Source organism: Castanea sativa, chromosome 9 (assembly GCF_040712315.1).
Source record: "Castanea sativa cultivar Marrone di Chiusa Pesio chromosome 9, ASM4071231v1".
Taxonomy (NCBI): Eukaryota; Viridiplantae; Streptophyta; class Magnoliopsida; order Fagales; family Fagaceae; genus Castanea; species Castanea sativa.
Window position 1 is genome coordinate 33,853,918 of NC_134021.1, and position 25,918 is coordinate 33,879,835.

The 25,918-nt window shown below is 39.7% G+C and overlaps 2 protein-coding genes across 2 annotated transcripts; one reads left to right on the forward strand and one right to left on the reverse strand.

Moving 5' to 3' along the window:
* The first annotated feature begins 525 nt into the window (after positions 1 to 525).
* Positions 526 to 5,939, forward strand: LOC142610561 (putative aquaporin SIP2-1). Its single transcript, XM_075782397.1, has 3 exons — positions 526 to 1,046; positions 5,115 to 5,375; positions 5,487 to 5,939. The coding sequence occupies exons 1-3, from the start codon at positions 759 to 761 to the stop codon at positions 5,649 to 5,651; spliced, it is 714 nt and encodes a 237-aa protein (XP_075638512.1). The 5' UTR covers positions 526 to 758; the 3' UTR covers positions 5,652 to 5,939.
* A 1,882-nt stretch (positions 5,940 to 7,821) lies between these two features.
* Positions 7,822 to 10,942, reverse strand: LOC142610560 (magnesium-protoporphyrin IX monomethyl ester [oxidative] cyclase, chloroplastic). Its single transcript, XM_075782396.1, has 5 exons — positions 10,406 to 10,942; positions 9,842 to 9,906; positions 9,408 to 9,735; positions 8,559 to 8,657; positions 7,822 to 8,245 (listed from the first exon to the last, which is right to left on the reverse strand). Exons 1-5 carry the CDS (start codon positions 10,877 to 10,879, stop codon positions 7,982 to 7,984), a joined length of 1,230 nt encoding a protein of 409 aa, XP_075638511.1. The 5' UTR covers positions 10,880 to 10,942; the 3' UTR covers positions 7,822 to 7,981.
* Positions 10,943 to 25,918: the final 14,976 nt, after the last annotated feature.

Below are 25,918 nucleotides of genomic sequence, written 5' to 3' on the forward strand. Positions count from 1 at the left end.
TTTCCATTCCTTTTAATTTCTTTATTTTAAAAGGGTAAAATTTAGGTACAGTAGTTTAGGTGTTGTTCCTTAGATTCCCTTCTTAAGATTTAACCATGTGGCTACTTAACTTAAAAATACACTTCCTTTCCATGAGAAAAAATTCACATGGCAGAATCTTAGAAGGGAATCTAAAGAACAATACCTGTACCTAAGTCTTGCTCATTTTAAAATATCCAAACAATATTACTTAATTCCATTCCATTCCCTTACTTGAAAATGTTCCATTCTATTCTATTTCATTCTATTTCCTTATGAATTTATGATCATTCTATTTTTTTTTTTTTTTGAGGAGTATCATCATTCTATTTCATTCCCTATAAACTCCCAAACAAAGTCTTGGGTAAAGTATTTGAATTTGAACCAAACCTAACTTCATGACTCACGAATCATGCATCATGATCCACGAACGCCCTAATGTGGGGACCCATTATTGTATCCACTTGCCAACACGGAGAATATAACATACGACAACACGTTAAAACTAACAAATACACGAAATTTCGCTTCGAAACCCAATGGAATCTCTGCTTTTCTTTAGAATCATTCATAGTCATCATCTCAAAGATCTTCCAACATGAGTTGAAAGCGTTTACATTTACTTTTCCTAGATTTTTCTCCACACCCACATAGAAAAAGTCGTGTCCTTAAATCCTAGCCAACACCCAAAAACAGTTACAAAACAAAAAACCCAGAATCCTTGTTTGAAAAAAAAAAAAATGGCTGGGGTTGGTTTATTGGTCTCAGATTTGATAATCTCTTTCATGTGGGTTTGGTCAGGGGCTTTGACTAAGATTTTTGTGAACAATATTTTGGGGTTGGGCAGCCATGAACCTCGTGGTGAGGTTATCAAGTGCATGCTCTCTATTCTTGTTTTGTTCTTCTTTGCTTTCTTGGGCAAGATAACCAAAGGTGGAGCCTATAATCCTCTCACTGTGTTGGCTGATGCAATTTCTGGTGATTTCAGGCATTTCATCTTTAATGTTGGTGCTAGAATCCCGGCGCAGGTATGCTCTTTTTGGTGCTTTCAATGATTCTATTGGTAAATCGGCTGGTTTGATTGAAAATGAGAATTGGGTTTTTTCTTTATCTTGGGTGTTGAAGCGCTGTCTGATTTTGAGATATGTTTGTTTGATTGATAAGTGAACTGGGTTTGGTTTATTTGCATGTTTGGTTGGAGAGAAAGTGAAGGATTATAAGAGGAAACAGGTTTCTGGTTTTGTCGTTTTGATTGAAAAATTATGGAATAATTTCGCCTTAATACTGGCAAATTTTTGTTTTAGGCTTAATTAGTGGATTATTTTTCTTTAATATTCTTCGTTCCAGAATAAAAATCTAAATCAAAGAAATTTTGTTAATTTTCTTTAATGCAATTTTGTAGAAATATCAGGAGCATCTTTTCTTGAATATATACTTTGTGCTGTTCGCACTTTCTGTTTGATATTACTGATTGGAGTTGAAAATCTGAAATGCACCTTTTCTTGAATGTGTCCTTGTGCACTTACTGTTTGATAATTCCTTATTGAATAAATGAGTTATTGGTCTGATAGCTTATACTTGAGACAAAGGATAGCTTATGTCTTATTCTTGATTTGATGTCATAGGCTTTCGTGCTTTACTTAATAGCTTAAGATTTTGATTTCTCTCTCTCTCTCACCCCCAACAAAAAAAATGACATTAGAGGATTACGCAAAAGGTTTTTAATTCTATTGAAAAAAACATCATCGTTTCGTGCTAGATACATAGTTCTGTTACTTTCCTCTCCTCAAATTTGAAGATTATGCAAATATGGAAGTCTACCTAAGATACAACAATCAACTCTTCGTCTCAAAACTTTGAGGTTGGCTATAGATCCTTAATAGACTTGACTCAAATAACTCACTTTTCCTCATTGGTGCATTAATCACTCCAGAGAATAACTAACTATTCACCACCCCCTATCTTTGAGCGGATTTCTTCATATTGAATCTCATATCTCCTTGTGCTTATACTTTTCCATCTAAAATGCTCATTTTAGTTACACTTACTATATGAGCATGTTGCTTCTTAGTAACTTTAAAATTCAATACCATAGAGCATAGTTAGTCTAACAGTTGTCTTATAAAATTTTCCCTTTTAACTTAGTAGGTATCTACAATCACACAATACTCTTGATGTGCTTCTCCTCTTCATCTATCCTGCTCTTCCTATGATTTGCATCCTCTTCAATCTCTTCATCCTTATGAATTATTGATCCAAGATGTCAAAAGTACTTACCAAGTCTTACAACCTTTTCATCTCCGAAAGTCTTTAGATTCTAAAGCCTCCAAATTTTTAACTTGAAATTGATTCCATGTCTGGTTTCATCCAATAAAACTATATGAACTGCAAAAAAATACATTGAGTGACTTCATCTTGAATCGATCTAGTGAGCTCATCCATGTTATGTACATGCATGGATGAGCAATTTGAAAATATCTATTCTTTATTTTGTTTGTATATGGCATGAGAGCGTGTTTACAGAGAGGTAGCTAGAGTAAAACATGCAAGAAAATGGTTGTGTTCATGTTATCTACACTGTTTGTACGTGAACATACTTGTGTTTATAGAGAGTTTCGGTATATTTGTGTTACTAGAGAGTTAGATAGAGAGATTAAAGAGAATGATATATAGTTGGTCATTTTAAATGTCCCATATCCAAATTAATTTCAAACAAAAAAAATATTGGTTGAACATTTATCTCATTAATAATGCAAATACTAATGAGATAAATTTAATTGAGAGCATATATGTCAGATTAAAAATCTTTCCATGAACAAGAAAGGTATATTATATATTTATCACTGTTTGACACTAGTCAGACACAGATAAAGCTTGGGTATGGCTGCATACATGTCATAAATCAAAATATAAATGTTGAATTCAGATACTTTGAGACATGGCTGGGATATGGTTGGGACACAACTGGGTTACAGCTAGGACATGGGTGGGGCTAAATAAAATTTTATCAAACTTAAGATGGGGGTTTAAATGCTATTCTAAAATTCTTTGGGGTCAACTATTGGAAAAGGACATATGAATGCTTTATTTTAAACATTTGAAGGACCAAATAGCAAATTGATTGATGTCATTTTAGGATATTTATGGATAGTGTATTTTGAGTTGTGCAAGTTAAACATAGATAATAGTTATTTTATACTCAAAATATGTGCTTCTTTTCTATCTATTATTTTTTGAAATCTAGTTTTAGATTTTTATAAATCTTTTAGTTCTTGTTATTTATCTTCTAAATATCAAAATTGGATATAATATATAGACCAAAAAGAAAATTGATTTAATTAATTAAGGTGTCCCCATCATATCATGTCCCAGTTTTACTTATCAATTTTTTTTTCCTACTTATCAAAAAATCATATCATGTCCCAGTTTTGAAGAATTGTTGTCTCATCTATCTATCATGTGTTGTATGTCTCATGTCACAGCATAAGTTTATAAAGTGATTACGGTAATTTTACGTAAGAATAAACAGAGGGCTCTATTTAATAAATCATTGATGATTTTACATTTACAACACAAAAAGAAAGGGGTTGCACCCTAAATGGCATCTCCTTGCCCCCCATAAGAAAGGGTGGAGGGTTAGGTCGTGACTTGTGAGTTCAAAATCCTCTTGGTGTTTGTAAACTTACCAATATAAATAATGCTCTACTTATCCTAGCATAAACACTACTTTAGATTTAAATGATATGGTGTTATACACTAATTAATTTCACCTTGTGTTGATGACATTACAAACCACTTGTAAACCCCTCTTTATGAATAGAGACTGCAATTTAACTTGAAAATAGTGGTTGTGGCAAATTGGAGGAATCTATGATGTAAAAGTAAGAACAGGACAGATATAATAATATGCTGCCCTATGTTTGAAAACATGTTTCTGTTTGTACTGTTATCTTAGGGCCTATTTGGATTGAGGGCGAGGAAGGGGAGTGGAGGGGAGTAGAGTAGAGTTGGCTAAAACATAGGCTAATTTTGGGCCAATTCTACTCTACTCTACTCTACTCTCCCTCCCTTCCCCTCAATCCAAACGGACCATTAATTCTTAAATGTTCTCTTGATATTATTTGAAAAGGAAGAGAGGGTTATTTGACATAATTGTGAAGTTTGTCCTAATTTGTACAGCTGCAAATTTTTAAGAATTAAAACTGTTTACCGTATTGACCTAACGTAGTACACAAACACTGATGTAAATACATGCATAACATACATGTTATGTATTCCCTTCGTCTCAAAACAGAAAGTTTCCTTTTGAATTATCTTGAAATATATGAACCTTTGAAGTTAAAGTTTTATGTCTTCAATTTCCTATATTATCTTCACACTTTTTTCAAAAAGCAAACAAGATTCTAAATTAAGTCTTGCCACTTCTAACAGTGTAAAGGATATTTTAGAAATTTCGCTTTATTTTTACTTTTTCATTAGTATTCATGTCATTTTAAACTCTATTATCTGTTTAGAGTACCAATAGCCATAAATACACAGTTAAGAAGATTCAAATGTACGGACACACACAAATGCACACAGATGCATACACACATAAATAGGTTGCTAACACACCCACAAACATGAATTCGTAAATCCATAATACTTGGATGGAACTAACTAGGTTGATCTGTTGGAAATCTTGTGACTTCCGATCCAGCCTTATGCTACTGATCTTACTACATGTGCATCATGAGGAATGTGGATCAGTGTCATTACATACATTTTATGAATAAATGATAGGAAAATTTAACCAGCCAATGTATTGAAGTCTTTCCCTATTTGTATAGGTTCAGTCTATATTCTTGGTGAAATGTCCTGCAGTCTTGAGACTAAATTAGTTTAAGGATACATAAAAAAAAGAAAAAAAAAGAAAAAGAAAAAGAAAAGAAATGCAAGGCTGAAGGAGAAACTATTGGATTTGATAAAAGTTGATTATTCTCATTCTGTATGATTAGGAATTTGCAAGAATATTGTTTGGAGTAAATATTTTGCTATGCTAAAATAATAAGGCTTGCTGGCTTGGGTTTTCTGAAATGATTTTCTTTGTTTTTCAGGTTATTGGATCCATTATTGGGGTAAGGCTCATTATTGACACCTTTCCTGAAGTTGGACTTGGGCCGCGTTTAAGTGTTGACATCCATCGAGGTGCACTAACAGAAGGATTCCTGACATTTGCAATTGTTATTATTTCACTTGGTCTGGCCCAAAAAATCCCTGGAAATTTCTTCATGAAGACTTGGATCTCAAGTGTCTCCAAGCTAACTCTTCACATACTTGGCTCTGATCTAACTGGTGGTTGTATGAACCCAGCCTCTGTAAGTACTTTCAATTATCTATAACTCTAAAATTTTCTTTAATTTCACCATTTTAACTGCAGAACACCAAGTATTGAACTTCAAGGGATTATCATGTTCCAATTTATGTAGGTGATGGGATGGGCTTTTGCTCGTGGGGATCATATAACCAAGGAGCATATACTTGTATACTGGCTTGCCCCAATTGAGGCAACTCTACTGGCTGTATGGATATTTAGGTTGGTAGTTCGGTCGCCTAAAGAGGATAAAGCAGATATGAAGAGCAAATCAGAATGATGGACTTCCACTTTGTATTCAAACTTGGATTAGATGATTTAATCTGTTGACATTTGAGTAGGATATGGGTAAACCTGAAGACTATCAGACTTGAAGGAATACAGAGTACATTGTTTTCGGTTCCTTCAGGTGATCAATTTGTAAATGTTATTCATTGTGTTCAGTAGAATCACCCATCCGTTCGCAATTTACAAATCTGTGATTGTGTGTGTGCTTGCACACGTGTGTAACAATAATATCACAAAATAAATCTGAGCCTCTAGATTTCTCATCACTAGAAAAAAGAAATGATTAAGATGCTAGCATGATATGAACTTTTTGAATTGAATTTCAAGAACAGCATAATGAGGGAAGTAACTCTTCTTCCAGAAGAATTTGGCAATGCCAAATTAACATATTGCGGTATGTAACTAAATTGAACATTTCCATAGAAAGCAAAAGATTGAGAAGAACATTTAGGTAGTTCCGGTGTTCAGATGATTGCCTCTTTTAGTGAGATTCTTTGTGATTGGTCTCGGGCTTGGAGACTCACGACAAGTGATCCTCTTCCCTCTTTTCTTAGCTCTCTTTCTCTTTTGTAATTATTTTGTTGTTTGGCTTTCTTTTTTGTTTTTTCAGTTTTTTTTTTCTTCTTGTTTTTTCTGGGTTTGCTCTATGTTTTTCATGCATAGAGTAGTTTTTCGTATGTATTACATTCTTGATTATCAAAAAAAAAAAAGAGAAGTCTATACGGTGATTTACCAATATTGTAAGCCAATGTTTACAACTACAACAGAATGACTTTTCTACCCCTCGTATACAGTGATATTGATATACCGACATTCATTTTTTTGGGGAGGATAAAGGAAACTCCTGAAAGTGTACTATAATGGCAGTGCACACAGAATTATTTAGTTAAATGTCAAGCATAATGTCAACTGCATCTGGAAAGTGAACTAAAATAGAGCAACACTGGGAGAGGGGGGAGGGGTCTCCTCTATTTCATGGTTAACATTTTATTTCTTGAATTAGACAATAATTTTTAAATGATGTTTCGTTATATATACTTTTCGGTTTGTAATGTTTAATTTAAATCATGAAATGGATCCATCACAAGTGAAGAGAATGTTAACATGCCATGGCTTTTAGGGGTGGGGTGGGGGCAGGGTTGCTCCATGCTATAATTTAGGCTAGTTTATATGATATGAACACAAGTGTCTTCCTAAATCCTAATAGCATTATTTCATATAATAGTAATGATGTAGGAGAATTTGAGCAAAAAAAATAGAAATAAAAATACCGTTAGTCCATTAATCCATTTTGTCTAGTCCTAGTTATTATTGACTACTTTTTTCTTTTTTGAAAGATATTATTAACTACTTGACTAGTCCTCCTTATGTCTTTAGTATTTTGTTGTATTTTATATAGTCATGACTGGTATTCGATTTTAAATAAAATTAGATGGTTAGGATTTAGTTAAATATAAGATGAATGGATAACCATTTTTGAATCATATTGTACACAAGTTTCCTTATCTAACTTATGAAATTTCATATTTGAATACGAACCTTTGAGCCTAGAATTTGAATTTTTACTATTACAACTTCAACCTCATTTTCTTCTACAAGTTGTAATCTTCTTGAACCCTTTTGTAAGAGTTAATTTGCTTGAAATTTGGCATTTTCTGTCTGGTTCATATTAGATCTATAGTAGATCTAAATTCTCTTTACCTCATTATTTATCCTGTATTATTTTGGTGAAAGTGTTGCAGAAGGGTCAATGATCTTTAGGTCAATTGGTGTTTTCTGAAATCTTTGGTGTTTCTAATAAAGACATCTAAGTTTTAGATCTTCTTTACATAAAATGGATAAAAGAAAAAGGGTGGTGTGGATGGACCTACTCGTAGGACTTTGTGTTTCACTTTAAAAACAAGCTGTCTTAAAAAGCTTCCCCCTCGCAACACCCCAACCCAAACTCTTCTTTTATGACATTATTACTAATCACTAACTCCAACCAAGGGAGCTTCCTTGATTAAACTAATATTCGACAAAAGCATAGCCACAAATCCATGAAATCAGATTTGGCCTCTATAAAATCTTTTTGTTTATACGTTGCACCAGAATATAAATATCATCACGCTGACCTCATTACTGGAACAATTTAAGTAATGCTACTGTAGTCCCTAACATGAACAAATGTGGATGACTAGTACTGAAACAAGTTCTATCATTACAACAAATACAATGAACTCTTCATAACAATCACTTTCTTACACTAAAATCATGTGAATGTACTTTTAACAGAATTACAGGAACTGAAGATGGCAAGGATGTGATGGAACTCATGAAACCTCAGTACACAACTTGTGGCTCAAACTCTGCAAAATCGACAGATCCAGACTCAATTGGTGGCATTAGATATGCAGCCAGGAGCTCAGAGGCCAATGCTGCAATAAGTGGTATCCTCTTCAAGTTCTTCACAAAGGATGCGTCCTCAGTCTCCCCAACAGCAAGCAGCTTCTCGTTAATCTCCACCATGCGATCCAACTTCCTCTTGAATTCTGGGTTCTCAACATCTAGCACAGCTGGGAAAATTCTAGCTGTTGTGCGGTTTGTCTGCATAAACATAATTTTAAACACCCAACTCAAATGATTGAAAATTCGAGATTCTATATTATGGTATATGTCTGACTAGTGTAGACAATGATGACAGCCCAAGGAATGCAAGAAAATAACTGAAAATTTGGAATCCGACAAACTTTTGGGTTTGGATTAGAATTTATAATCCCTTTCCTTTTCCTAATTCATTTAGCATTTGAGTGGCACAAAAAATGGCATGAAATAAGAACGAAATGAGACATACCATAGAATTGTCAACATAAATTGAAAATGTAGCATACTAGCATGTAGTTAAAGATCACAGGCTCACCTCAATGATGACATGCATATCAAATTCTTTTGTGTTGAGTCCAATGCCTTCATAGAAAGCTGTGCGTTGGCAATCATTGAGGTACATTGTCACGTAAACCTGCAAGGTAAATTCATGAAGTTGTGAGAGAAATATCGAAAATTAGGGAGTAATAATTTTAGTATGAACAATTCTAATAAGGTTGGTTCTCAAAAACGGAGGAAATAACTTCAAATTAGGAATTCAATATGTTGCTTTCCGTGTAACTTTAGTAGAAGCTAGAATTGTGATTGAAAGTTGGAATAAAAATTAGGGTAAAATGCACCCACACCCCCTATGGTTTGATGCAGTTATTTTAACACTGCCTTTCCATTTTTCTATCATACCTCTTATGCTATCCAATTTCTCTGATCAACTACTTGCTATTAATTTCTTTTAAATCATTAACTCAAATTGGTTACAACAGATGCACATGATCACACACATCGTCATCTCTTTCTAATCCCACCCCTTGTGTTATCCAAATACTCTCATGTAACTAATTTTCGTTGATTGCATAAGTGGATGGGTGTAGTTGATCAAAAGAAATAGGCTATGATGTGGATTTGGTGAAAAAGAACTGAAAATCCAGTGTTGCCAAGAGTACTGCAACAAATCACAAGTGGTGTAACTATATTTTACCCTAAAAATTAATAACTCAGATTCATTTAATTTCTCAGGACTGCTGCATATAATTGCGAACTTCTAATATTTATTCTTTTCATTTCTTGTTAAGGTTTTCTCTTGCCTTCTTTTATCATTGACAGACAAACTTTGCATTTGAAAATGAATCAGAAGAGTCAGAGTAAATTGTTAAAAATGGAAAAGTACCGATAGGCAGAAGAATCGGGACCACAACTTTGCTTTCCAGTCATTGAGAAATTGTGGCTGGGCCTTCATCAATGCAGAGAAGAAATCACCGTGACGGTTCTCATCCTGGCACCAGTTCTCAAAATACTTGAAAATGGGATAACATTGGTACTCAGGATTGGCCTTGAGATGTCTGTATATGGTTATGTATCTCCAGTATCCGATTTTCTCAGATAGATAGGTAGCATAGAAAATGAACTTAGGCTTGAAAAATGTATACTTCCTAGCCTTTGTTAGGAAACCCAAGTCCAATGCCAAGTTAAAATCAGACAAACCCTTGTTCAAGAATCTGCATATTGTATAACAATTTGACATTTCTGTTAGCAGCTACTTACGTACGTACACAGTATGTACACAGAGAGAGAGAGAGAGAGAGAGAGAGTTGGCTTGCATACCCAGCATGTCTTGCCTCATCCCTGGACATGAGAGAGAAAATCTCAGCCACCACTGGATTGGTTTTCTGCAGGATCAATCCTCAAAAAAATCAAATAAAAGCTTAATACTATTAGGATAAAATTTTATTAATCCAAACCAAAAGAAAATTGGAAGGCCTTCATTTTGCTTAGATAGGAGACAAATCTAGACATAACTGTCATAACATCCCTTTCAGAGAACAGCTAATTAGTAAAAGCCACCAATCACATTTAGCTTCTAAATCAAATTGCAGGCCAGAATTCTAAATCACTAAGCCAGAAGCTCGGTTAGATTTTCATCCTAGAGGACAACGTTTCACCTCATTCACAATACCCACTACCATAAATTGGATGACAAATAAGAGACAATTGACTGAAGTTGAATTCCATAGATATATATAAAGCTTCTTGTTTCTAAACTTTCAAAAATTTCCCTAGTAATTAAGAAAATTTATCTGTCAATACTTTGACGAATTAATCTCAAATAGTACAAGAAATTCAAATTCAGTGAAATGTGCAGGCTTGAAGAGGTAGAGAGGGGCATACCTTAAGCCTTCTTCCAAGCTCTTTATAGAGAAGGAACCCAGAGAACTCAGCAGTGCAGGACCTCTCCAAGAACTCCACAAAGATTTGCCTTAGGGGGCCTTGCAATTTGTCAGCAGCCTCCTTGAATTCCTTGCTCCTCACAAAGTGTGTCTGGTTGTAGTCAGTCTTGAATTCTTGCAGCAGAGCTTCAAACTCAGCCTGGTTGAGGTTCTTGTTGATCTCAGTGTTGAAAAGGGTCTCCATTTCATCAAAGTCTGTGGTGTAAAACCTTGGTGTCAAAAGGGTCTCCTTAATGGCAGTTTTAGCAGCTTTCTTGCTAGGCTTGGTAGTGCTAGTAGGTGGAGGAGGCTGTGAAGTGGCAGTCATTTTGATGGTGGTGAATTTTGAGTATGAACCACTTCTCAAGTTGCCAAATTTGGGAGCAGCACTGCTAAATTTGGAGATGGGTTTTACAAGTGCCATTTCTGCTGCCATTTTTTGGAGCAGAGTTTTGGCAAAGCTGAAAGCTGTGGTTAGAGTTTTAATGAAGTGAAAGACTAAAGGGGTGGGGAGGGATAAGATGTGGCTGACAGTGATATAATCTCATCCAATGAAATCTGCGAGAATGAATGGGTACGTGACACGTGGTTGGTGATTTTAGTCCTCTCTTGATTACTTGTTTGGTGATTGGCTGTGTTGATGTGGTTTGGGTGAGCACCTGTGGCCTCCTTCATTTCAAGTGATGGATTCTAGAATCTAAAATTTGTTTTCTTTGGATATTTCTCTTGGACAAACTGTTCTCGGTTCTTACCTATTGTTTTGTTTTGTTTTTTTTATTTTGCCCAAAAATAAAGGAATTAGTTTGGTTTAAACCGTAACAAACTTTATCTAAACTAGTATAAAGCCATGTGTATATGCATATGTATAATTAAATAAGTTATAATTATACTATTCAAATTAATTTTTTTTGAGAAAAGGTTTAAACTTAAAATTATACATGATATTAGCTTATATTTTTTTTAAACCATAAATTTCTAAAATAGATAATGGTTTTTCATTATATATATATATATATATATATATATATATATATGATTTAGAATTAAATTGGTTTTAGATTCTTTAGTTTTTGCACCTAATAATTCACTTACCATAAAAATAAAAAATTTAGATGAATGTGTAGTAAAAAATTGGACTTCAATTGAAATCCAATTTAGAATCTAATTAGATTTGAAATTTTTTATTTTTACACTCAATAATTCACTTGGCACTAAATTAAAAATTGAATAGGACACGTGGTACAAAATTAAGAATCCAATTAAAATCTAACTGGATTATCTCTAAACTTTGGCTATATATATATATATATATATATATTACCTACATAAAAATTTTTACAACATTTTTCACAATAGTTAAGGTGATAAATTTTTATTTGTTATAATTTGGGTTTTGGTCATACTACTGACATTATTGTTTTACCTATAACTCAATTTATCATATCATCATATGTCAAATCTTTTGTATTTATAGGCTTGCTTAAATATATTGTATAATGTGGATAGTACAATAATTAATGAAAGATAAAATATTTAAATAACTTTTAGAAAACACTTGTCGGTTTTGTTTTCATTTGGCCATATGTAAGTCATTCCATCATAATTTATTCACCAATCGAGCTGCTACTAAACAAATAGTTAAAATAATCAGATGAGATTGGCCTAGCATAGGATGGGTTAAATTGAAGTCAAATGGTTTGTTTATGGAAATCCTAGTTCGGTTGGTGGTGGGGATGTTATTCGTGATCAGTTTGAGTTGGGGATTTCTCAAGAAAAATTGGGATCACCTTAGCGGAGCTGTGGGCATTTAGAGATGGTCTTTTAATGTGACAGAGGTTACAATTAACATTTATAGAGATAGAATTAGATGCAAAAGTTATTTTTGACTTGCTTGCTAACTCCAGTTACTGTAAAAATGTTGTTTCTTCCAATTGTGGATGGTTGTAGGTTGTTGGTTTCCTTGTTTCCATAGGTGGATCAACCACTACTTTTGCAAAGCTAAAAGGTGTGCTAATGGATTAGTAAGGACGTGCACTAATCTAGCTAGAGCATTTGTGATTTATGGTAGTCCACCTGAAGACATATTAGAGATTTTTAATTCATATTTAAATATGGTGCGTAACAAATTTTTCCCTAAAACGCTATTATCTCTTTAGCTTTAGTGAATTTCTAGTTTCCACCGCAAAACTCTTATTTATCAAGAAAATATAATTAGACCTTCTCAAAAAAAAAAAGAAAAAAAAACATAATTAGAAAATTAAGTAAATATTTTATACACTGTAAATAAAAATAAAAGAAAAAGATCCTTCTACCAATGTTGAAGTTATTATTATTATTATTATTATAAAATGTTGAAGTTATTTGATTGTAACTTTGGTACCTATATGTAAGAGCACAATTGCACCTGGACCCAAAGACAACTACGGGCTCAGGCCCAATGAGACTTAGACAATAAAATTTGTAGAGCTTGAGCTTGTAACCTAGATTAGAAGCGCTGAGAACTTAATAATGGGTTAAGAGTTACAAACACATGTAGATAACAAAGGATAACTGAAAATAGGTCTCCTCGGACACAAACCGAGGACCACTTCTGTATTATTGATATTTCTTCCTTAGAAGTTACAATTCTTAGTTTCTTTCTTTTTTGCTGATCCCCCCCTTTCTCTGACCTCCACCCCCCTTAAATACTTCATTCCCTGATACATTTGGGACAGTGACTAGAAGCTTCAGTCTTACTGTTCAGGGGTCACTTCCCCATTAATGCGGCCAGGGAGGTAGGTGCAGAGCCTTTAATGCAGAGGTGGCAGCCTTTGCACTTGATATTTTCTTTAACGCTGGTGCATCTAGAAGGTTCAGGGTGTCCCCTTTTAACCATTAGTCTTTCCAGAGTTATGCCCTGACCTTCATAATGAAGTTTTGAGTTCTCTTAGATTTGTCCGAGGAGAAGCTCGTTCTCGGCTGTACCCTCGGGTCCTCGGCGTATGGGCCAATTCGTAGAGTTTAATTCTGGAGCAGGTCGGCCCTCCATGCTACAGTCCAAAGGCCCATATGCCCACTTGGGTCCTTTTACCCCCCACAATAGCCCCTCAAAACTCTATTTTTCATCATCCGAGGAGAAAAATAGGGTTTTGATCCAACGAAAACTCTCCCCACACGTTCTGTAAATAATTACACGTGTGAAGACCGTTTCGCGTTCCAGAGGATGCCACTTGGCGGTTTTATTTTAAAAAACGTGTGCATTTATTACCGTAAGTTATACCTTGTCCCCCATGTTCAACGGTGAGATGAGCATCCAACGGTCCTTGTTACTCCACGAAAATTTGGGCGGGACAAATATAATTTCGAGGCCGCTTCCCGCACGTCGCGACGCTTTGGGAACCTGCGCCTTCATTTATTTCTCCAGAGGCTAATCCCATCAAAACATCAGCAATCACCTTTTGTCCGCAGAAATCCGTGGAAATTTGCACAACTTGAAATTTGTAAGTTCTCATTTCTTTTCTCTTAACCCTTTCTCCTCGGATCCTGTCCTTGGCTCCCCTTATAACAGTTCTCCCTCTTAGAACTTAGTTTTTCATTCTTTTCTAATGGGAAAGTTTAAATGTTTAGTTGATACCGCTGCTGGGATGGAAGGTTTTAGAGCCAAGTATCATATTCCCAGCGACGTAGGTTTAGATTATTGCCCGGCGGAAGCCGTGGCCGGTTCTAGGAAGGCTGGAGAGGTTATCATCCCAATGGTAGCCTTCGTAGAAGGTGGGATGACCCTCCCAATGAAGCCTGTAACCAGGGAGTACCTCCGCAACCACCGGTTGTGTCCCAATCAATGCGCCCCAAACGTTTTTAGAGTTTTGGGTAGCGTCGACGCTCTAAACGAGCAAATGGGCCTGAACCTCACCTGGCATGATGTCGTCTTTATGTACGAATGCCACAAACTCACTGGAGTAGGTTACTACATCAAATCCCGCTCCAGCGTAGTTAGGTTGATCTCCTGTTTGCCCAAGTCCAATAAAGGCATGAAGGATGACTACCTCATCGTTTCTGGCAACTGGCACGACGGCCCCCACTGCCCAGTTGAGTGGGGAGTTCCAGGTGTGACACCTTAGGATTTAACTTCCCATCCCATAACTCCCTAAATCATCTAGGAATGTGCATTTGCATTTACTTGAGTGTCTACCTTTAATTTATTATATGTTCTGCACCTCTGACCATGTTTGTTTATTTGGATGTTTTTCTTTGCAGATAAGCAAAACGTACGCCCTCGCTTGAGCCACTGCAACGTTGCAGATTTGAACAGAGTGCTACGTTCCGAGGTGTTCGTCAGCAGAGACTTACAACTTAGGGCAGCCCACTTGATTCTGGGGTACGATCCCGTCTCCTCGGACTTCCAAGAGATCGAGAACGCAATAATCGCGGGTGACCGAAGGCGTAGGAGAATCAACGTAGCCAGACCTCACTTTTTGGCCGATCACGACATCCCTGACGCCCCAAACACCGTATTGTACACACAGCCCATCGCGGCCATCCCACTCGCCGTGCACTCTCAGGCAATTGCTGTCCCAGAGGAGCGAGTGTCTTCCTCGAACACATTGGACGAGGAGATAGACCAGTTTCGGCTCGAGGACTCCCCACGACCTCGCGGAAACCCGTTTGTCATCCTTTCCGACGAGGAAGAAGAAGAAGCCGAGGCCTTTGGGATCGCGGGTCTAGTGATAGCGCGTCCAGACGACAGTTCCATTGAAGAAGAGATGGACAAGCTAAAGGACCTTATGACTAATAGAGGCGCCCGAGTGGCAAAGAAATGAGCAAGAGGGTCCCAAGCTCCCCCTGCCTTGCCACCACCCCCTCCTCTAGTCGAGCCAAAACCTCCCACTGACGATTCTAAGAAGAAAAGAAAAGTGGATGCCGAGGGGGCTGGTGGCGAGAAGCCAAAGAAGCTGAAACAATAGCCACCGCCGGCCCAGCAGCAGAAGCTGGACAAGGGCAAAGGGCGCGCCCGCTCAGTTGAGAGTGGGGAGATCAGGGACGTGGCAGAGGTGCGCCGAGCACCAGCCACTTGGTCTCCTGACTTGAGGCTGGACGGCGCCCCAATTCCCTGCCACTCCAGCATTAGGGCAGTCCAACAGGGCCATGCCCACCACTTAGCCGAGGTGTTGGAGCGTCCTCTTCTGCTGCCCAAGGATATGGAATCCTTGGAGAAGATGGGCCAGCCGCAGCTGTTCCTCTCGTTAAAGAGGGGTTTAGCTCTGGTAAGTTCCATCTTACACTTCTATTCTACTTTTATTTGTAAACACTTCACTGCATTTAACCTCCTAACATTTTTGCAGTCCATCCAAGAGATTTTCATGGCCGAGAAGTTCGTGGATGACTCTCGGAAGCGCGCTTGGATGGAGCAGGAGCTAAGACAAGAGGCAGAAAGGTCCCTAGACCAGGCCCTAGCAGAAAACGGGAAGCTCACGTCACAACTGGCCGACTTGAAAAGAGAAAGAGATGGTGACAAGGCCAGCTTGAAGACGATGGAGAGCCAAGTGGAGGGGCAGCGTAAGCTTCTCCGCCAAAAGGATGACGAGCTTGCCCAAGTCCAACAGGCACGCTCTGACTTGGAAAAGGAGCTTACGCGGGTGAAGGAGGAAGCTCGCGCCCACAAGCACACCCTGGAGGCCGCGAAGAAGGCCAGTTATCAGGAGGGGGTGGCTAGAACGCAAGAAGAGCTTACAGAGGCTTTTGCGGCCTTGTGCCGAGAGTACTGTCAGCAGGTCTGGGGAGAGGCCATGAATGCAGCAGGGGTTCCTCAAGCTTCCGAGCTGAGGAAGCCCGAGAACATCTGGCTTCCCCTAGACATACAGGAGATTGAAGACCCTCCTATTGCTGCCTCTCCTGCCCTTCCTCCTATGGTGCAAGAGCTCGTTCCTGCTCCTACAGAACCTGAAGGTTCCCATAAAGAGAAGGACGAGTGCAGTGGTGCCGAGAAGGAGCAGATCCAAAGCATGGAGCCCCCTATTCCTTCAACAGACAAAGGGAAATAAGCCTTGTCCACCTTTGAGCTGGAATTGAAGAGTACCGAGGCTGGCAGCAGCTCCCTTCAAGACCCCCCTTCCCTAGTTTAGGGCCTAGTATAGGAACTTTCTGTACTCTCCTTCTGTGTATATAATTAATGAAGAAAATTTTTATTCAACTTTCGTTCATGTTGTCTTCGTTTTACTTTATTCTTTTTGTGCTTGCCATGAAAGTTTTCAATAACAAATAGTTAAAGGGAAAACAGAATAAATAAGTATAACTCCACCATGCAAACCACTATGACTTCAAAACAGCCACATAACTTAATTTAGACATCAAATAATGTCACAGTTAGACAACTCACATGACAGCTAAACCGTTGTAATCTGACATATTGCTTTCAGTAGAATGTAAGGTCCGAAGACCAATCCTTACAAAAATTTGTTTAACACTTAAAAAATGAAGAACTTGAGATCCAAATTAATGAATGTTGAGATAATGATTTCCATAAAACGGGTGATAAGAGTAAGAACAGTGACAAGATATTAAGAATAGTGACAAGGTTTGTGGTCCGAGGACTACACTTAACCAAGTTTCTGTTTGATTCTTTAGAACTGTAACTTCAAATGTTAATTTCCCCAAAGTAGGAGGTCCGAGGACCTGGCATAACTAAGGTTCTGTTTAACAAATGACAAGACATCAATTTCTACAAGGTTTGTGGTCCGAGGACTACACTTAACCAAGTTTCTGTTTGATTCTTAAGAACTGTAACTTCAAATGTTAATTTCCCCAAAGTAGGAGGTCCGAGGACCCGGCATAACTAAGGTTCTGTTTAACAAATGACAAGACATCAATTTTCACAAGGTTTGTGATCCGAGGACTACACTTAACCAAGTTTCTGTTTGATTCTTAAGAACTGTAACTTCAAATGTTAATTTCCCCAAAGTAGGAGGTCCGAGGACCCGGCATAACTAAGGTTCTGTTTAACAAATGACAAGACATCAATTTCCACAAGGTTTGTGGTCCGAGGACTACACTTAACCAAGTTTCTGTTTGATTCTTAAGAACTGTAACTTCAAATGTTAATTTCCCCAAAGTAGGAGGTCCGAGGACCCGGCATAACTAAGGTTCTGTTTAACAAATGACAAGACATCAATTTCCACAAGGTTTGTGGTCCGAGGACTACACTTAACCAAGTTTCTGTTTGATTCTTAAGAACTGTAACTTCAAATGTTAATTTCTCCAAAGTAGGAGGTCCGAAGACCCGGCATAACTAAGGTTCTGTTTAACAAATGACAAGACATCAATTTCCACAAGGTTTGTGGTCCGAGGACTACACTTAACCAAGTTTCTATTTGATTCTTAAGAACTGTAACTTCAAATGTTAATTTCCCCAAAGTAGGAGGTCCGAGGACCCGGTATAACTAAGGTTCTGTTTAACAAATGACAAGACATCAATTTCCACAAGGTTTGTAGTCCGAGGACTACACTTAACCAAGTTTCTGTTTGATTCTTAAGAATAGTAACTTCAAATGTAAGAGGTACTTATAACTTTGAAATGTTAACTAACAAAAGTACATTTTATTAATAATAATACCTTCTAAGGTTATTTACATTCCATGGGCGTGGTACAATTCTTTCATCTAAGTCAGCTAGCCGATATGACCCTATGCCTGCTACTGAAACAATGCGATAGGGGCCTTCCTAGTTGGGACCTAACTTACCCCAAGTTGGGTTCTTAGAAGTGCCCACAACTTTCCTCAGTACAAGATCACCAATTGCGAGTGGCCTTAGCTTCACGTGAGCATCATATCCCTGTTTTAGCTTCTGTTGATAATAGGCCATTTGGACCATAGCTGCCTCGCGTTGTTCCTCAAGTAAATCAAGATCTTTCTCCAGGAGTCCATTGTTATTCTCCGGGCTAAAAGAGCTCGTCTTTAGGGTGGGAAAACCGGATTCCAGAGGTATCACCGCCTCGGCTCCATAAGTCATAGAGAATGGCGTTTCTCCCGTGGACCTGCGCGGTGTGGTCCGATACGTCCATAGAACATGAGGGAGCTCTTCTACCCATCTGCCTTTCGCATCGTCCAATCTTTTCTTAAGCCCACTGACTATGACCTTGTTAACGGCCTCGGCTTGCCCATTTCCCTGAGGATAAGCTGGAGTGGAGTATCTATTTATGATACCCATGTCACCACAATATTGCCTAAAAGCCTTGCTGTCAAATTGAACGCCATTGTCTGAGATAAGTGTATGTGGTATACCGAATCTAGTGACAATATTTTTCCAGACAAACTTCTTGGAATCAACATCTCTGATATTTGCTAAGGGCTCGGCCTCAACCCATTTAGTGAAATAGTCTGTTCCCACAAGAAGCCATCTTTTGTTTCCTGCAGCTCTCGGAAATGGCCCCACTATGTCCAATCCCCATTGGGCAAAAGGCCAAGGACTGGAGAGAGGGTTAAGAACCCCTCCAGGTTGATGAATATTAGGGGCGAACCTCTGGCATTGATCACATTTTCTGGCATAGTCTTGAGCCTCTCTCTGCATATTGGGCCACCAATAACCCTGAGTCAGAGCTCTATGGGCTAAGGACCTTCCCCCAGTGTGGCTTCCACAAATTCCCTCATGCAGTTCCTCCAGTAGTGCTTCCGTTGATTCGGGGTGCACACACAACAAGTACGGTCCTGAGAAGGATCTTTTGTACAGCTTCTGGTCCTCGGACAACCAGAAACGTGGCGCCTTTCGACGTATCTTTTCTGCTTCAGATTTGTCCTCAGGAAGGGTATCATTCTTAAGAAAAGATATAACCGGGTCGATCCAACTAGGTCCAGGCCTTATCAGATGAACGTGAACTGTGCTGACAACGGTAAGAGTTGGCTCCAACAAATCCTCCACGAGGATAACCCTTGGCAGGTCCTGAGCCGAGGACGTCGCCAACTTAGCCAAAGAATCTGCATGGGTGTTTCCACTCCTAGAAATATGAGCTAAGACAAAGGAGTCAAATTCAGCCTGGTGACGCTTGACCTGGGCGAAATATTCCTGCATTCTGGGGTCCCTAGCCTCCATGGTCCCCATGACTTGGCCGACCACTAACTGAGAGTCCGAGAACACATGGATTTCCTTTCCACCCATCCTACGTACCATCTGCATGCCCACCAAGACTGCTTCATACTCGGCCTCATTGTTAGTAGCCGAGAATGTCAATCTCAAAGATTTTTCGAAGACAATTCCCTCAGGGGACATTAGAACAAGTCCAACACCAGACCCTCTTTGATTAGCAGCTCCATCCACATATACTTTCCAAGTCGAAGGCACTGCGGCCGTGATCACACCAACTGATTTCCCATCCAAGTATGCTTCTTTTAGAGTTTCTTCTAGCAATGGTTCAGTAAACTCTGCCACCAAGTCAGCGAGGACCTGGCCCTTCACCGAGGTGCGAGGCTGGTATTTAACGTCAAAAGCCCCTAAAATGGTCCCCCACTTTGCCACCCTACCAGAGTAATCGGCGCTGCGTAACACCGCCTTGAGAGGCAATTGGGTCAGAACCACTACGGTGTGAGACTGGAAATAATGAGGAAGCTTGCGCGTGGCGTGAACTATGGCCAGAAGTGCTTTCTCCAAGAGCAGATAGCGCACCTCGGTCTCATTTAAAGACTTACTAACGTAGTAGACCGGTCTTTGCACCCCGCTTTCATTCCTTATAAGGACCAGGCTGACCGCGTGGACGGCCACTGCCAGATAAGCAAACAAGACCTCGTCGGCGTCGGGGCGAGACAAGATGGGTGGCCGAGAAAGATATTGTTTAAGCTGCTGAAAAGCTAACATGCAATCCTCGGTCCATTGAAACCCTTTCCATTTATTCAACAATTGGAAGAAAGGACGGCATCGGTCAGCTGACCGAGAGATAAACATATTCAATGCGGCAATCATTCCGGTCAATTTCTGGATCTCTTTTGGGTTCCGAGGCGGCTGCAAATCCTGAATAGCCTTGACCTGCACTGGGTTCACCTCTATGCCTCTGTGAGTAATCATGTATCCTAAAAACTTTCCGGACCCCACGCCAAAAGAGCACTTTGAGGCATTAAGGCGCAGCTTGTACTTTCTTAGCACTTGGAAGGTGTCGGCTAGATCTTTTACGTGTGAAGGTATTGTTTTACCCTTCACCACCATATCATCTACGTACACCTCAATGGTCTTCCCTAGTTGCTGTTCGAACATTCTAGTCATCATTTTCTGGTAGGTAGCCCCAGCATTCTTCAACCCAAACGACATGACCTTATAGTGGTAGTTTCCTATTGGAGTAATGAAAGCAGTTTTCTCCTGATCTTCCAATGCTAGTGGAATCTGATGGTAACCCTGGAAGGCGTCCAAAAAACTCATTCGAGGATGTCCGACAGTGGCATCCACCAGTTGATCGATACGCGGCATTGGGAACGAATCCTTGGGGCAGGCCTTGTTCAAATTTGTAAAGTCCACACATACTCTCCACGTTCCATTCTTCTTTTTAACCACAACCGTATGCGCCAACCATTCGGGGTAGAAAATTTCTTTAATAGCCCCAGCCCTCTTGAGTTTAAGCACCTCTTCCTTTACAGCCTCGGCATGCTCTTTGGAAGAACGTCGAGGTGGCTGCCTTCTCGGCACAATGGCAGGGTTGACATTCAAACGATGACAAATGAAGTTCGGATCTACGCCTGGAGCCTCATAAGGGTCCCATGCAAAAACATCAATATTGTCCTTCAGGAATTCCAACAACTCCATCTTCTCCTGGTGTGGCAAACATATGCCTACTTGGAAGAACCTCTTTGGATCATCGGCTATCAGAAACTTCTCTAACTCCTCACAATGAGCCTCCTCTCCTGTCACCATTCCAGGTGCATCAGGAGCTGTTAACTGCTATAAGTCTTTGGTGATCAGAGCCAAAGACTCGGCTTCCATCTGGTGCAGCACTGCAGCCGATATGCATTGCCTAGCCACCGACTGGCTACCGAGGATCTCTTCAACACATTCCCCCGAGGGGAGCTTAACTTTAACATGCAAGGTAGAGGAGACAGCTCCAAGAGCGTGCAGCCATGGCCTGGCGAGGATGGCTGTATATGGAGAGTACGCGTCAACCACAATGAAATCCACCTCAACCGTTTCTGAGCCGGATTGAACGGGCAAATGGATCTGTCCCTTCGGCACAACGGCTCTCCCTTCGAAGCTTATAAGTGGCGAGTCATAAGGAGTAAGATCTTCCAGCTTCAATCTTAACCCCTTAAATAGATCAGGGTACATGATATCTGCACCGCTGCCCTGATCTATCATCACCCTCCTCACATCATAGTTCCCTATCCTAAGCGCAACTACAAGAGCATCGTCATGGGGTTGGATAGTCCCTACCTTATCCTCATCGGAAAATCCCAAGACGGGCAAATTTAGCTTCAAACTCTTCGGCCTGCAGCCCAACTCCTCGGCCTGAGGATGTGAAACTGCCATCACCCTGGTGGGACCCGAGCCAGTCCTGCCAGGTGCAGCAAAAATAACATTAATTGTTCCTAACGCCGGCCGAGATGGATTATTCCTCTGATTGTTTGAACCAGATTGACTACCCTGCCCGCTAGGTTGGCACAAGTGCTGCTTTAGTTTTCCTTCGCTGACAAGCTGCTCCAAGTGGTTCCAAAGGGTCCGACAATTCTTGGTAGTGTGGCCCACATCCTGATGGTATTGGCAGAAAAGGTTCTGGTTCCTCTTTGTGGGATCTCCTGCCATCTTGCTAGGCCACCTGAAGAAGGGCTCTTTACGAACTTTCTCCAGCAACTGATGTACTGGTTCTCGGAACACAGTGTTCAAAGCCTGAGGTGCTGCCGAGCCGGGCTGCCCAACATAATCTCTTCTCGGCTTGTTATTGTGGTACCTGTCCGACCTGAAATCCCTTCTTTCCTGCGGGATAACCTTCTCCTTACCCTTTCCTTGCTGTTGGTCTTCCTCCACCCTCTTGTACTCGTCAATACGGTCCATGAGGCGACGTACGCTGCGGACGGGCTTTTTAGTCAAAGACTTTCTCAGATCGTGATCATTAGGAAGACCTACCTTAAAGGTATTGAGTGCCACCTCATCAAAGTCGCCATCTATTTCATTAAACATCTCCCAGTAACGGTCGGAGTATGCTTTCAACGTCTCCCCTTCCCTCATGGTCATAGATAACAGCGAGTCCAATGGCCGAGGTACTCTGCTACACGTAATGAACCGCGAAGCGAATGCTCTAGTAAGCTCCCCAAACGAACCTATAGACCCCAATTTAAGGCCGTTGAACCACCTCATAGCAATAGGTCCTAAGCTAGAGGGGAAAACTTTACACATTAGGGTCTCGTTGTGAGAGTGCACTGCCATCCTCTGGTTAAAGTGACTCACGTGCTCCACCGGATCAGTCCGGCCGTTGTAGATGGTAAAGGTGGGTTGCATAAACCTCCTGGGAAGCCTCCCCTTCTCAATCCTCCGTGAAAATGGAGATTTGGAGAGTTGGTGCAACGCCCGACTCATAGCATCATTACCTAAGCCCCTAGAAGGAAGCTTCTTGCGTTTGCGAGTTGGCTGGTCGTCCTCCTCACCAGAGGACATTGCACTGGGGGGTGAGCATGACCTTGAGCTGTAGCTACCTCCCCGTACCTCCTCTGAGGAAGGATCAGATGAGGATGGTGAAGACCTGCGTCTGGCACGACGTAACTTTCTCTTCAAACGATTAATCTCCTTCTGCATGGCTTTAGCACTATCTTCATGGGTGGTGCTACCCCCACCATGAGTATGGCTAGCCCCGGGGTATTCTGTATGGACACTTCCCTCACGATCCCTTCGACGCTCAAGACGCTCGAAAAGATCCTCCTGTTGTGATCCTTGTGACTCTGCATGGTGAGAACCCAAGCCTGCCATAGTATCCCAACTCCTTCCAGACTAGATTTCCCACAGACGGCGCCAATTGTAAGAGCACAATTGCACCTGGACCCAAAGACAACTACGGGCTCAGGCCCAATGAGACTTAGACAATAAAATTTGTAGAGCTTGGGCTTGTAACCTAGATTAGAAGCGCTGAGAACTTAATAATGGGCTAAGAGTTACAAACACATGTAGATAACAAAGGATAACTGAAAATAGGCCTCCTCGGACACAAACCGAGGACCACTTCTGTATTATTGATATTTCTTCCTTAAAAGTTACAATTCTTAGTTTCTTTCTTTTTTGCTGATCCCCCCCTTTCTCTGACCTCCACCCCCCTTAAATACTTCCTTCCCTGATACATTTGGGACAGTGACTAGAAGCTTCAGTCTTACTGTTCAGGGGTCACTTCCCCATTAATGCGGCCAGGGAGGTAGGTGCAGAGCCTTTAATGCAGAGGTGGCAGCCTTTGCACTTGATATTTTCTTTAACGCTGGTGCATCTAGAACGTTCAGGGTGTCCCCTTTTAACCATTAGTCTTTCCAGAGTTATGCCCTGACCTTCATAATGAAGTTTTGAGTTCTCTTACATTTGTCCGAGGAGAAGCTCGTTCTCGGCTGTACCCTCGGGTCCTCGGCGTATGGGCCAATTCGTAGAGTTTAATTCTGGAGCAGGTCGGCCCTCTATGCTACAGTCCAAAGGCCCATATGCCCACTTGGGTCCTTTTACCCCCCACACTATCATAATTAAGAAAAAAAAAAAGTTAATTGATTTTTCATTTTTGTCAGCCTCATGCCTGTGGGCCTTTGGTTTCCAAGATAGGCCCATGGGTTGGTTAGCGTTGTTGGGCTATCTTTCATTGGTGTTGGATTTATCTTAATACCCATGTTTTGTTCAGTAACTAATTGGGTCTTGTTGTGGGCCAAGTGCAATATGGCCCTGTTTTCTGGTGGGCCCTTTCGTAGGGAGTTGTGATGCAGACCCGAAATAGCTTGGGCCTTTTGTCTTGGAATTGTGGAAAGGCTTCTAGAGTTTCAGTTAACAAAAGGGTCCTCAACAAAGAGGAAATTCGGATGGCTTGCTTTCCTGTTCACCCAACTAATGCTCTAGGTTCAAATTATTTTTATGCTTTATTTACTTACTTATTTTGTTGACAAAGTTTAGTTACAAAATGATTGTAGCCAATGGCTATAACTCCCACTAAAAAAAAATTAATATAATTATATATTTTCGAAAATCTAACCATTAATTGGATTACATGTTTTTTTTTTTTTTTTGGTTCTTAACATGTATGGTAAATTTTCCACGAATCAGATATTATTTATTATTCGATCCATAAAATTATTTTTTATAAATAATTTTAAAAAATTAAAATTTAAACATTTGATTGATGAAATAGCTACGGATCTACAGCCATTGGCTACAACCAAATTCTAAATCTCTCTCTCTCTCTCTCTCTCTCTCTCAATATATATATATATATATATATATATATATATATATATATATATATATATATATATATATATATATATATTTATGGTTTTACTACCCTAAACTTTACAGTTTGCACCTAAAAATAAAAGGAAAAAGAAGAAGTTTGAAGATGCTTTTGTTGAGCCCTAAACCACACAACTAAAATTTTACTTTTCAGCTTTTAATTGTTTTTTTTTTCTTTATAATGAATATAGATAGTCATCGGGTATTATTGGGTTTGAGTTATGATGGTTGGAACTTGGGAGTAGGGGCATTGATTTAAAGTTTTAAACATGGTTGCCAAGAGCTTTATAGCTTAATTGACATATCTATACATTCAAAGTGTTTGAAGATCTAGAGAAAAAAAAAAAGGTTTGAGTTGCGGGATTAGTAGTATATTGTAACTATCTAAAAAAAAGGGTTTTAAACCAAAGGCAGCTCAAGGAATATTTTTTATGAGAGTCATTAAGAAACTTAAAAAGAAAATTTATATATATCGAGTTATCCCAAAAAAAAAAAACCCGCAAAGATATGAATTTTATAATTGTGAGACTCCCCACACTATGGCCGAGGAAGGAGAACACCCAAATCCAGAGGAACCCATGAACACCCAAGAGCTACTTAACACTATGGTAGCTAGTCAGATTCAGCTGAGGGAAGACGTGAACCGTATGATGCAACAGTTCCAGAATCTGAAGAGTAGTCAAGAGGAAGACAAGATTGAACATGATTCATCAATCGTAGAAAGTGAGAAGAAGATCAACGAGAGAAAGAATAAGATGGAGGAGATGATTAGAAGAGCCTGTAAGATGGAGGACCTTATGGACTATGATTCTCTCTCATTGTTCCCAAATGCAAGATTGCCACCCATGTTCAAGATGCCAACCCTTGACAAGTTTGATGGGACCGGTTACGCAAAGTCCCATATGAAGATGTACATGAGGGCTATGCAGCCCTTAGGCACGACCGAGGAAGTGCTTGCTCAAATGTTCCAAAACACTAATCGGAGCCGCTCTTAGGTGGTTCCTCAATCTAGATGATGTAAGAGCAAGAAGTTGGGAAGACATCTGCCGAAGAGTTCCACAAGCAATAC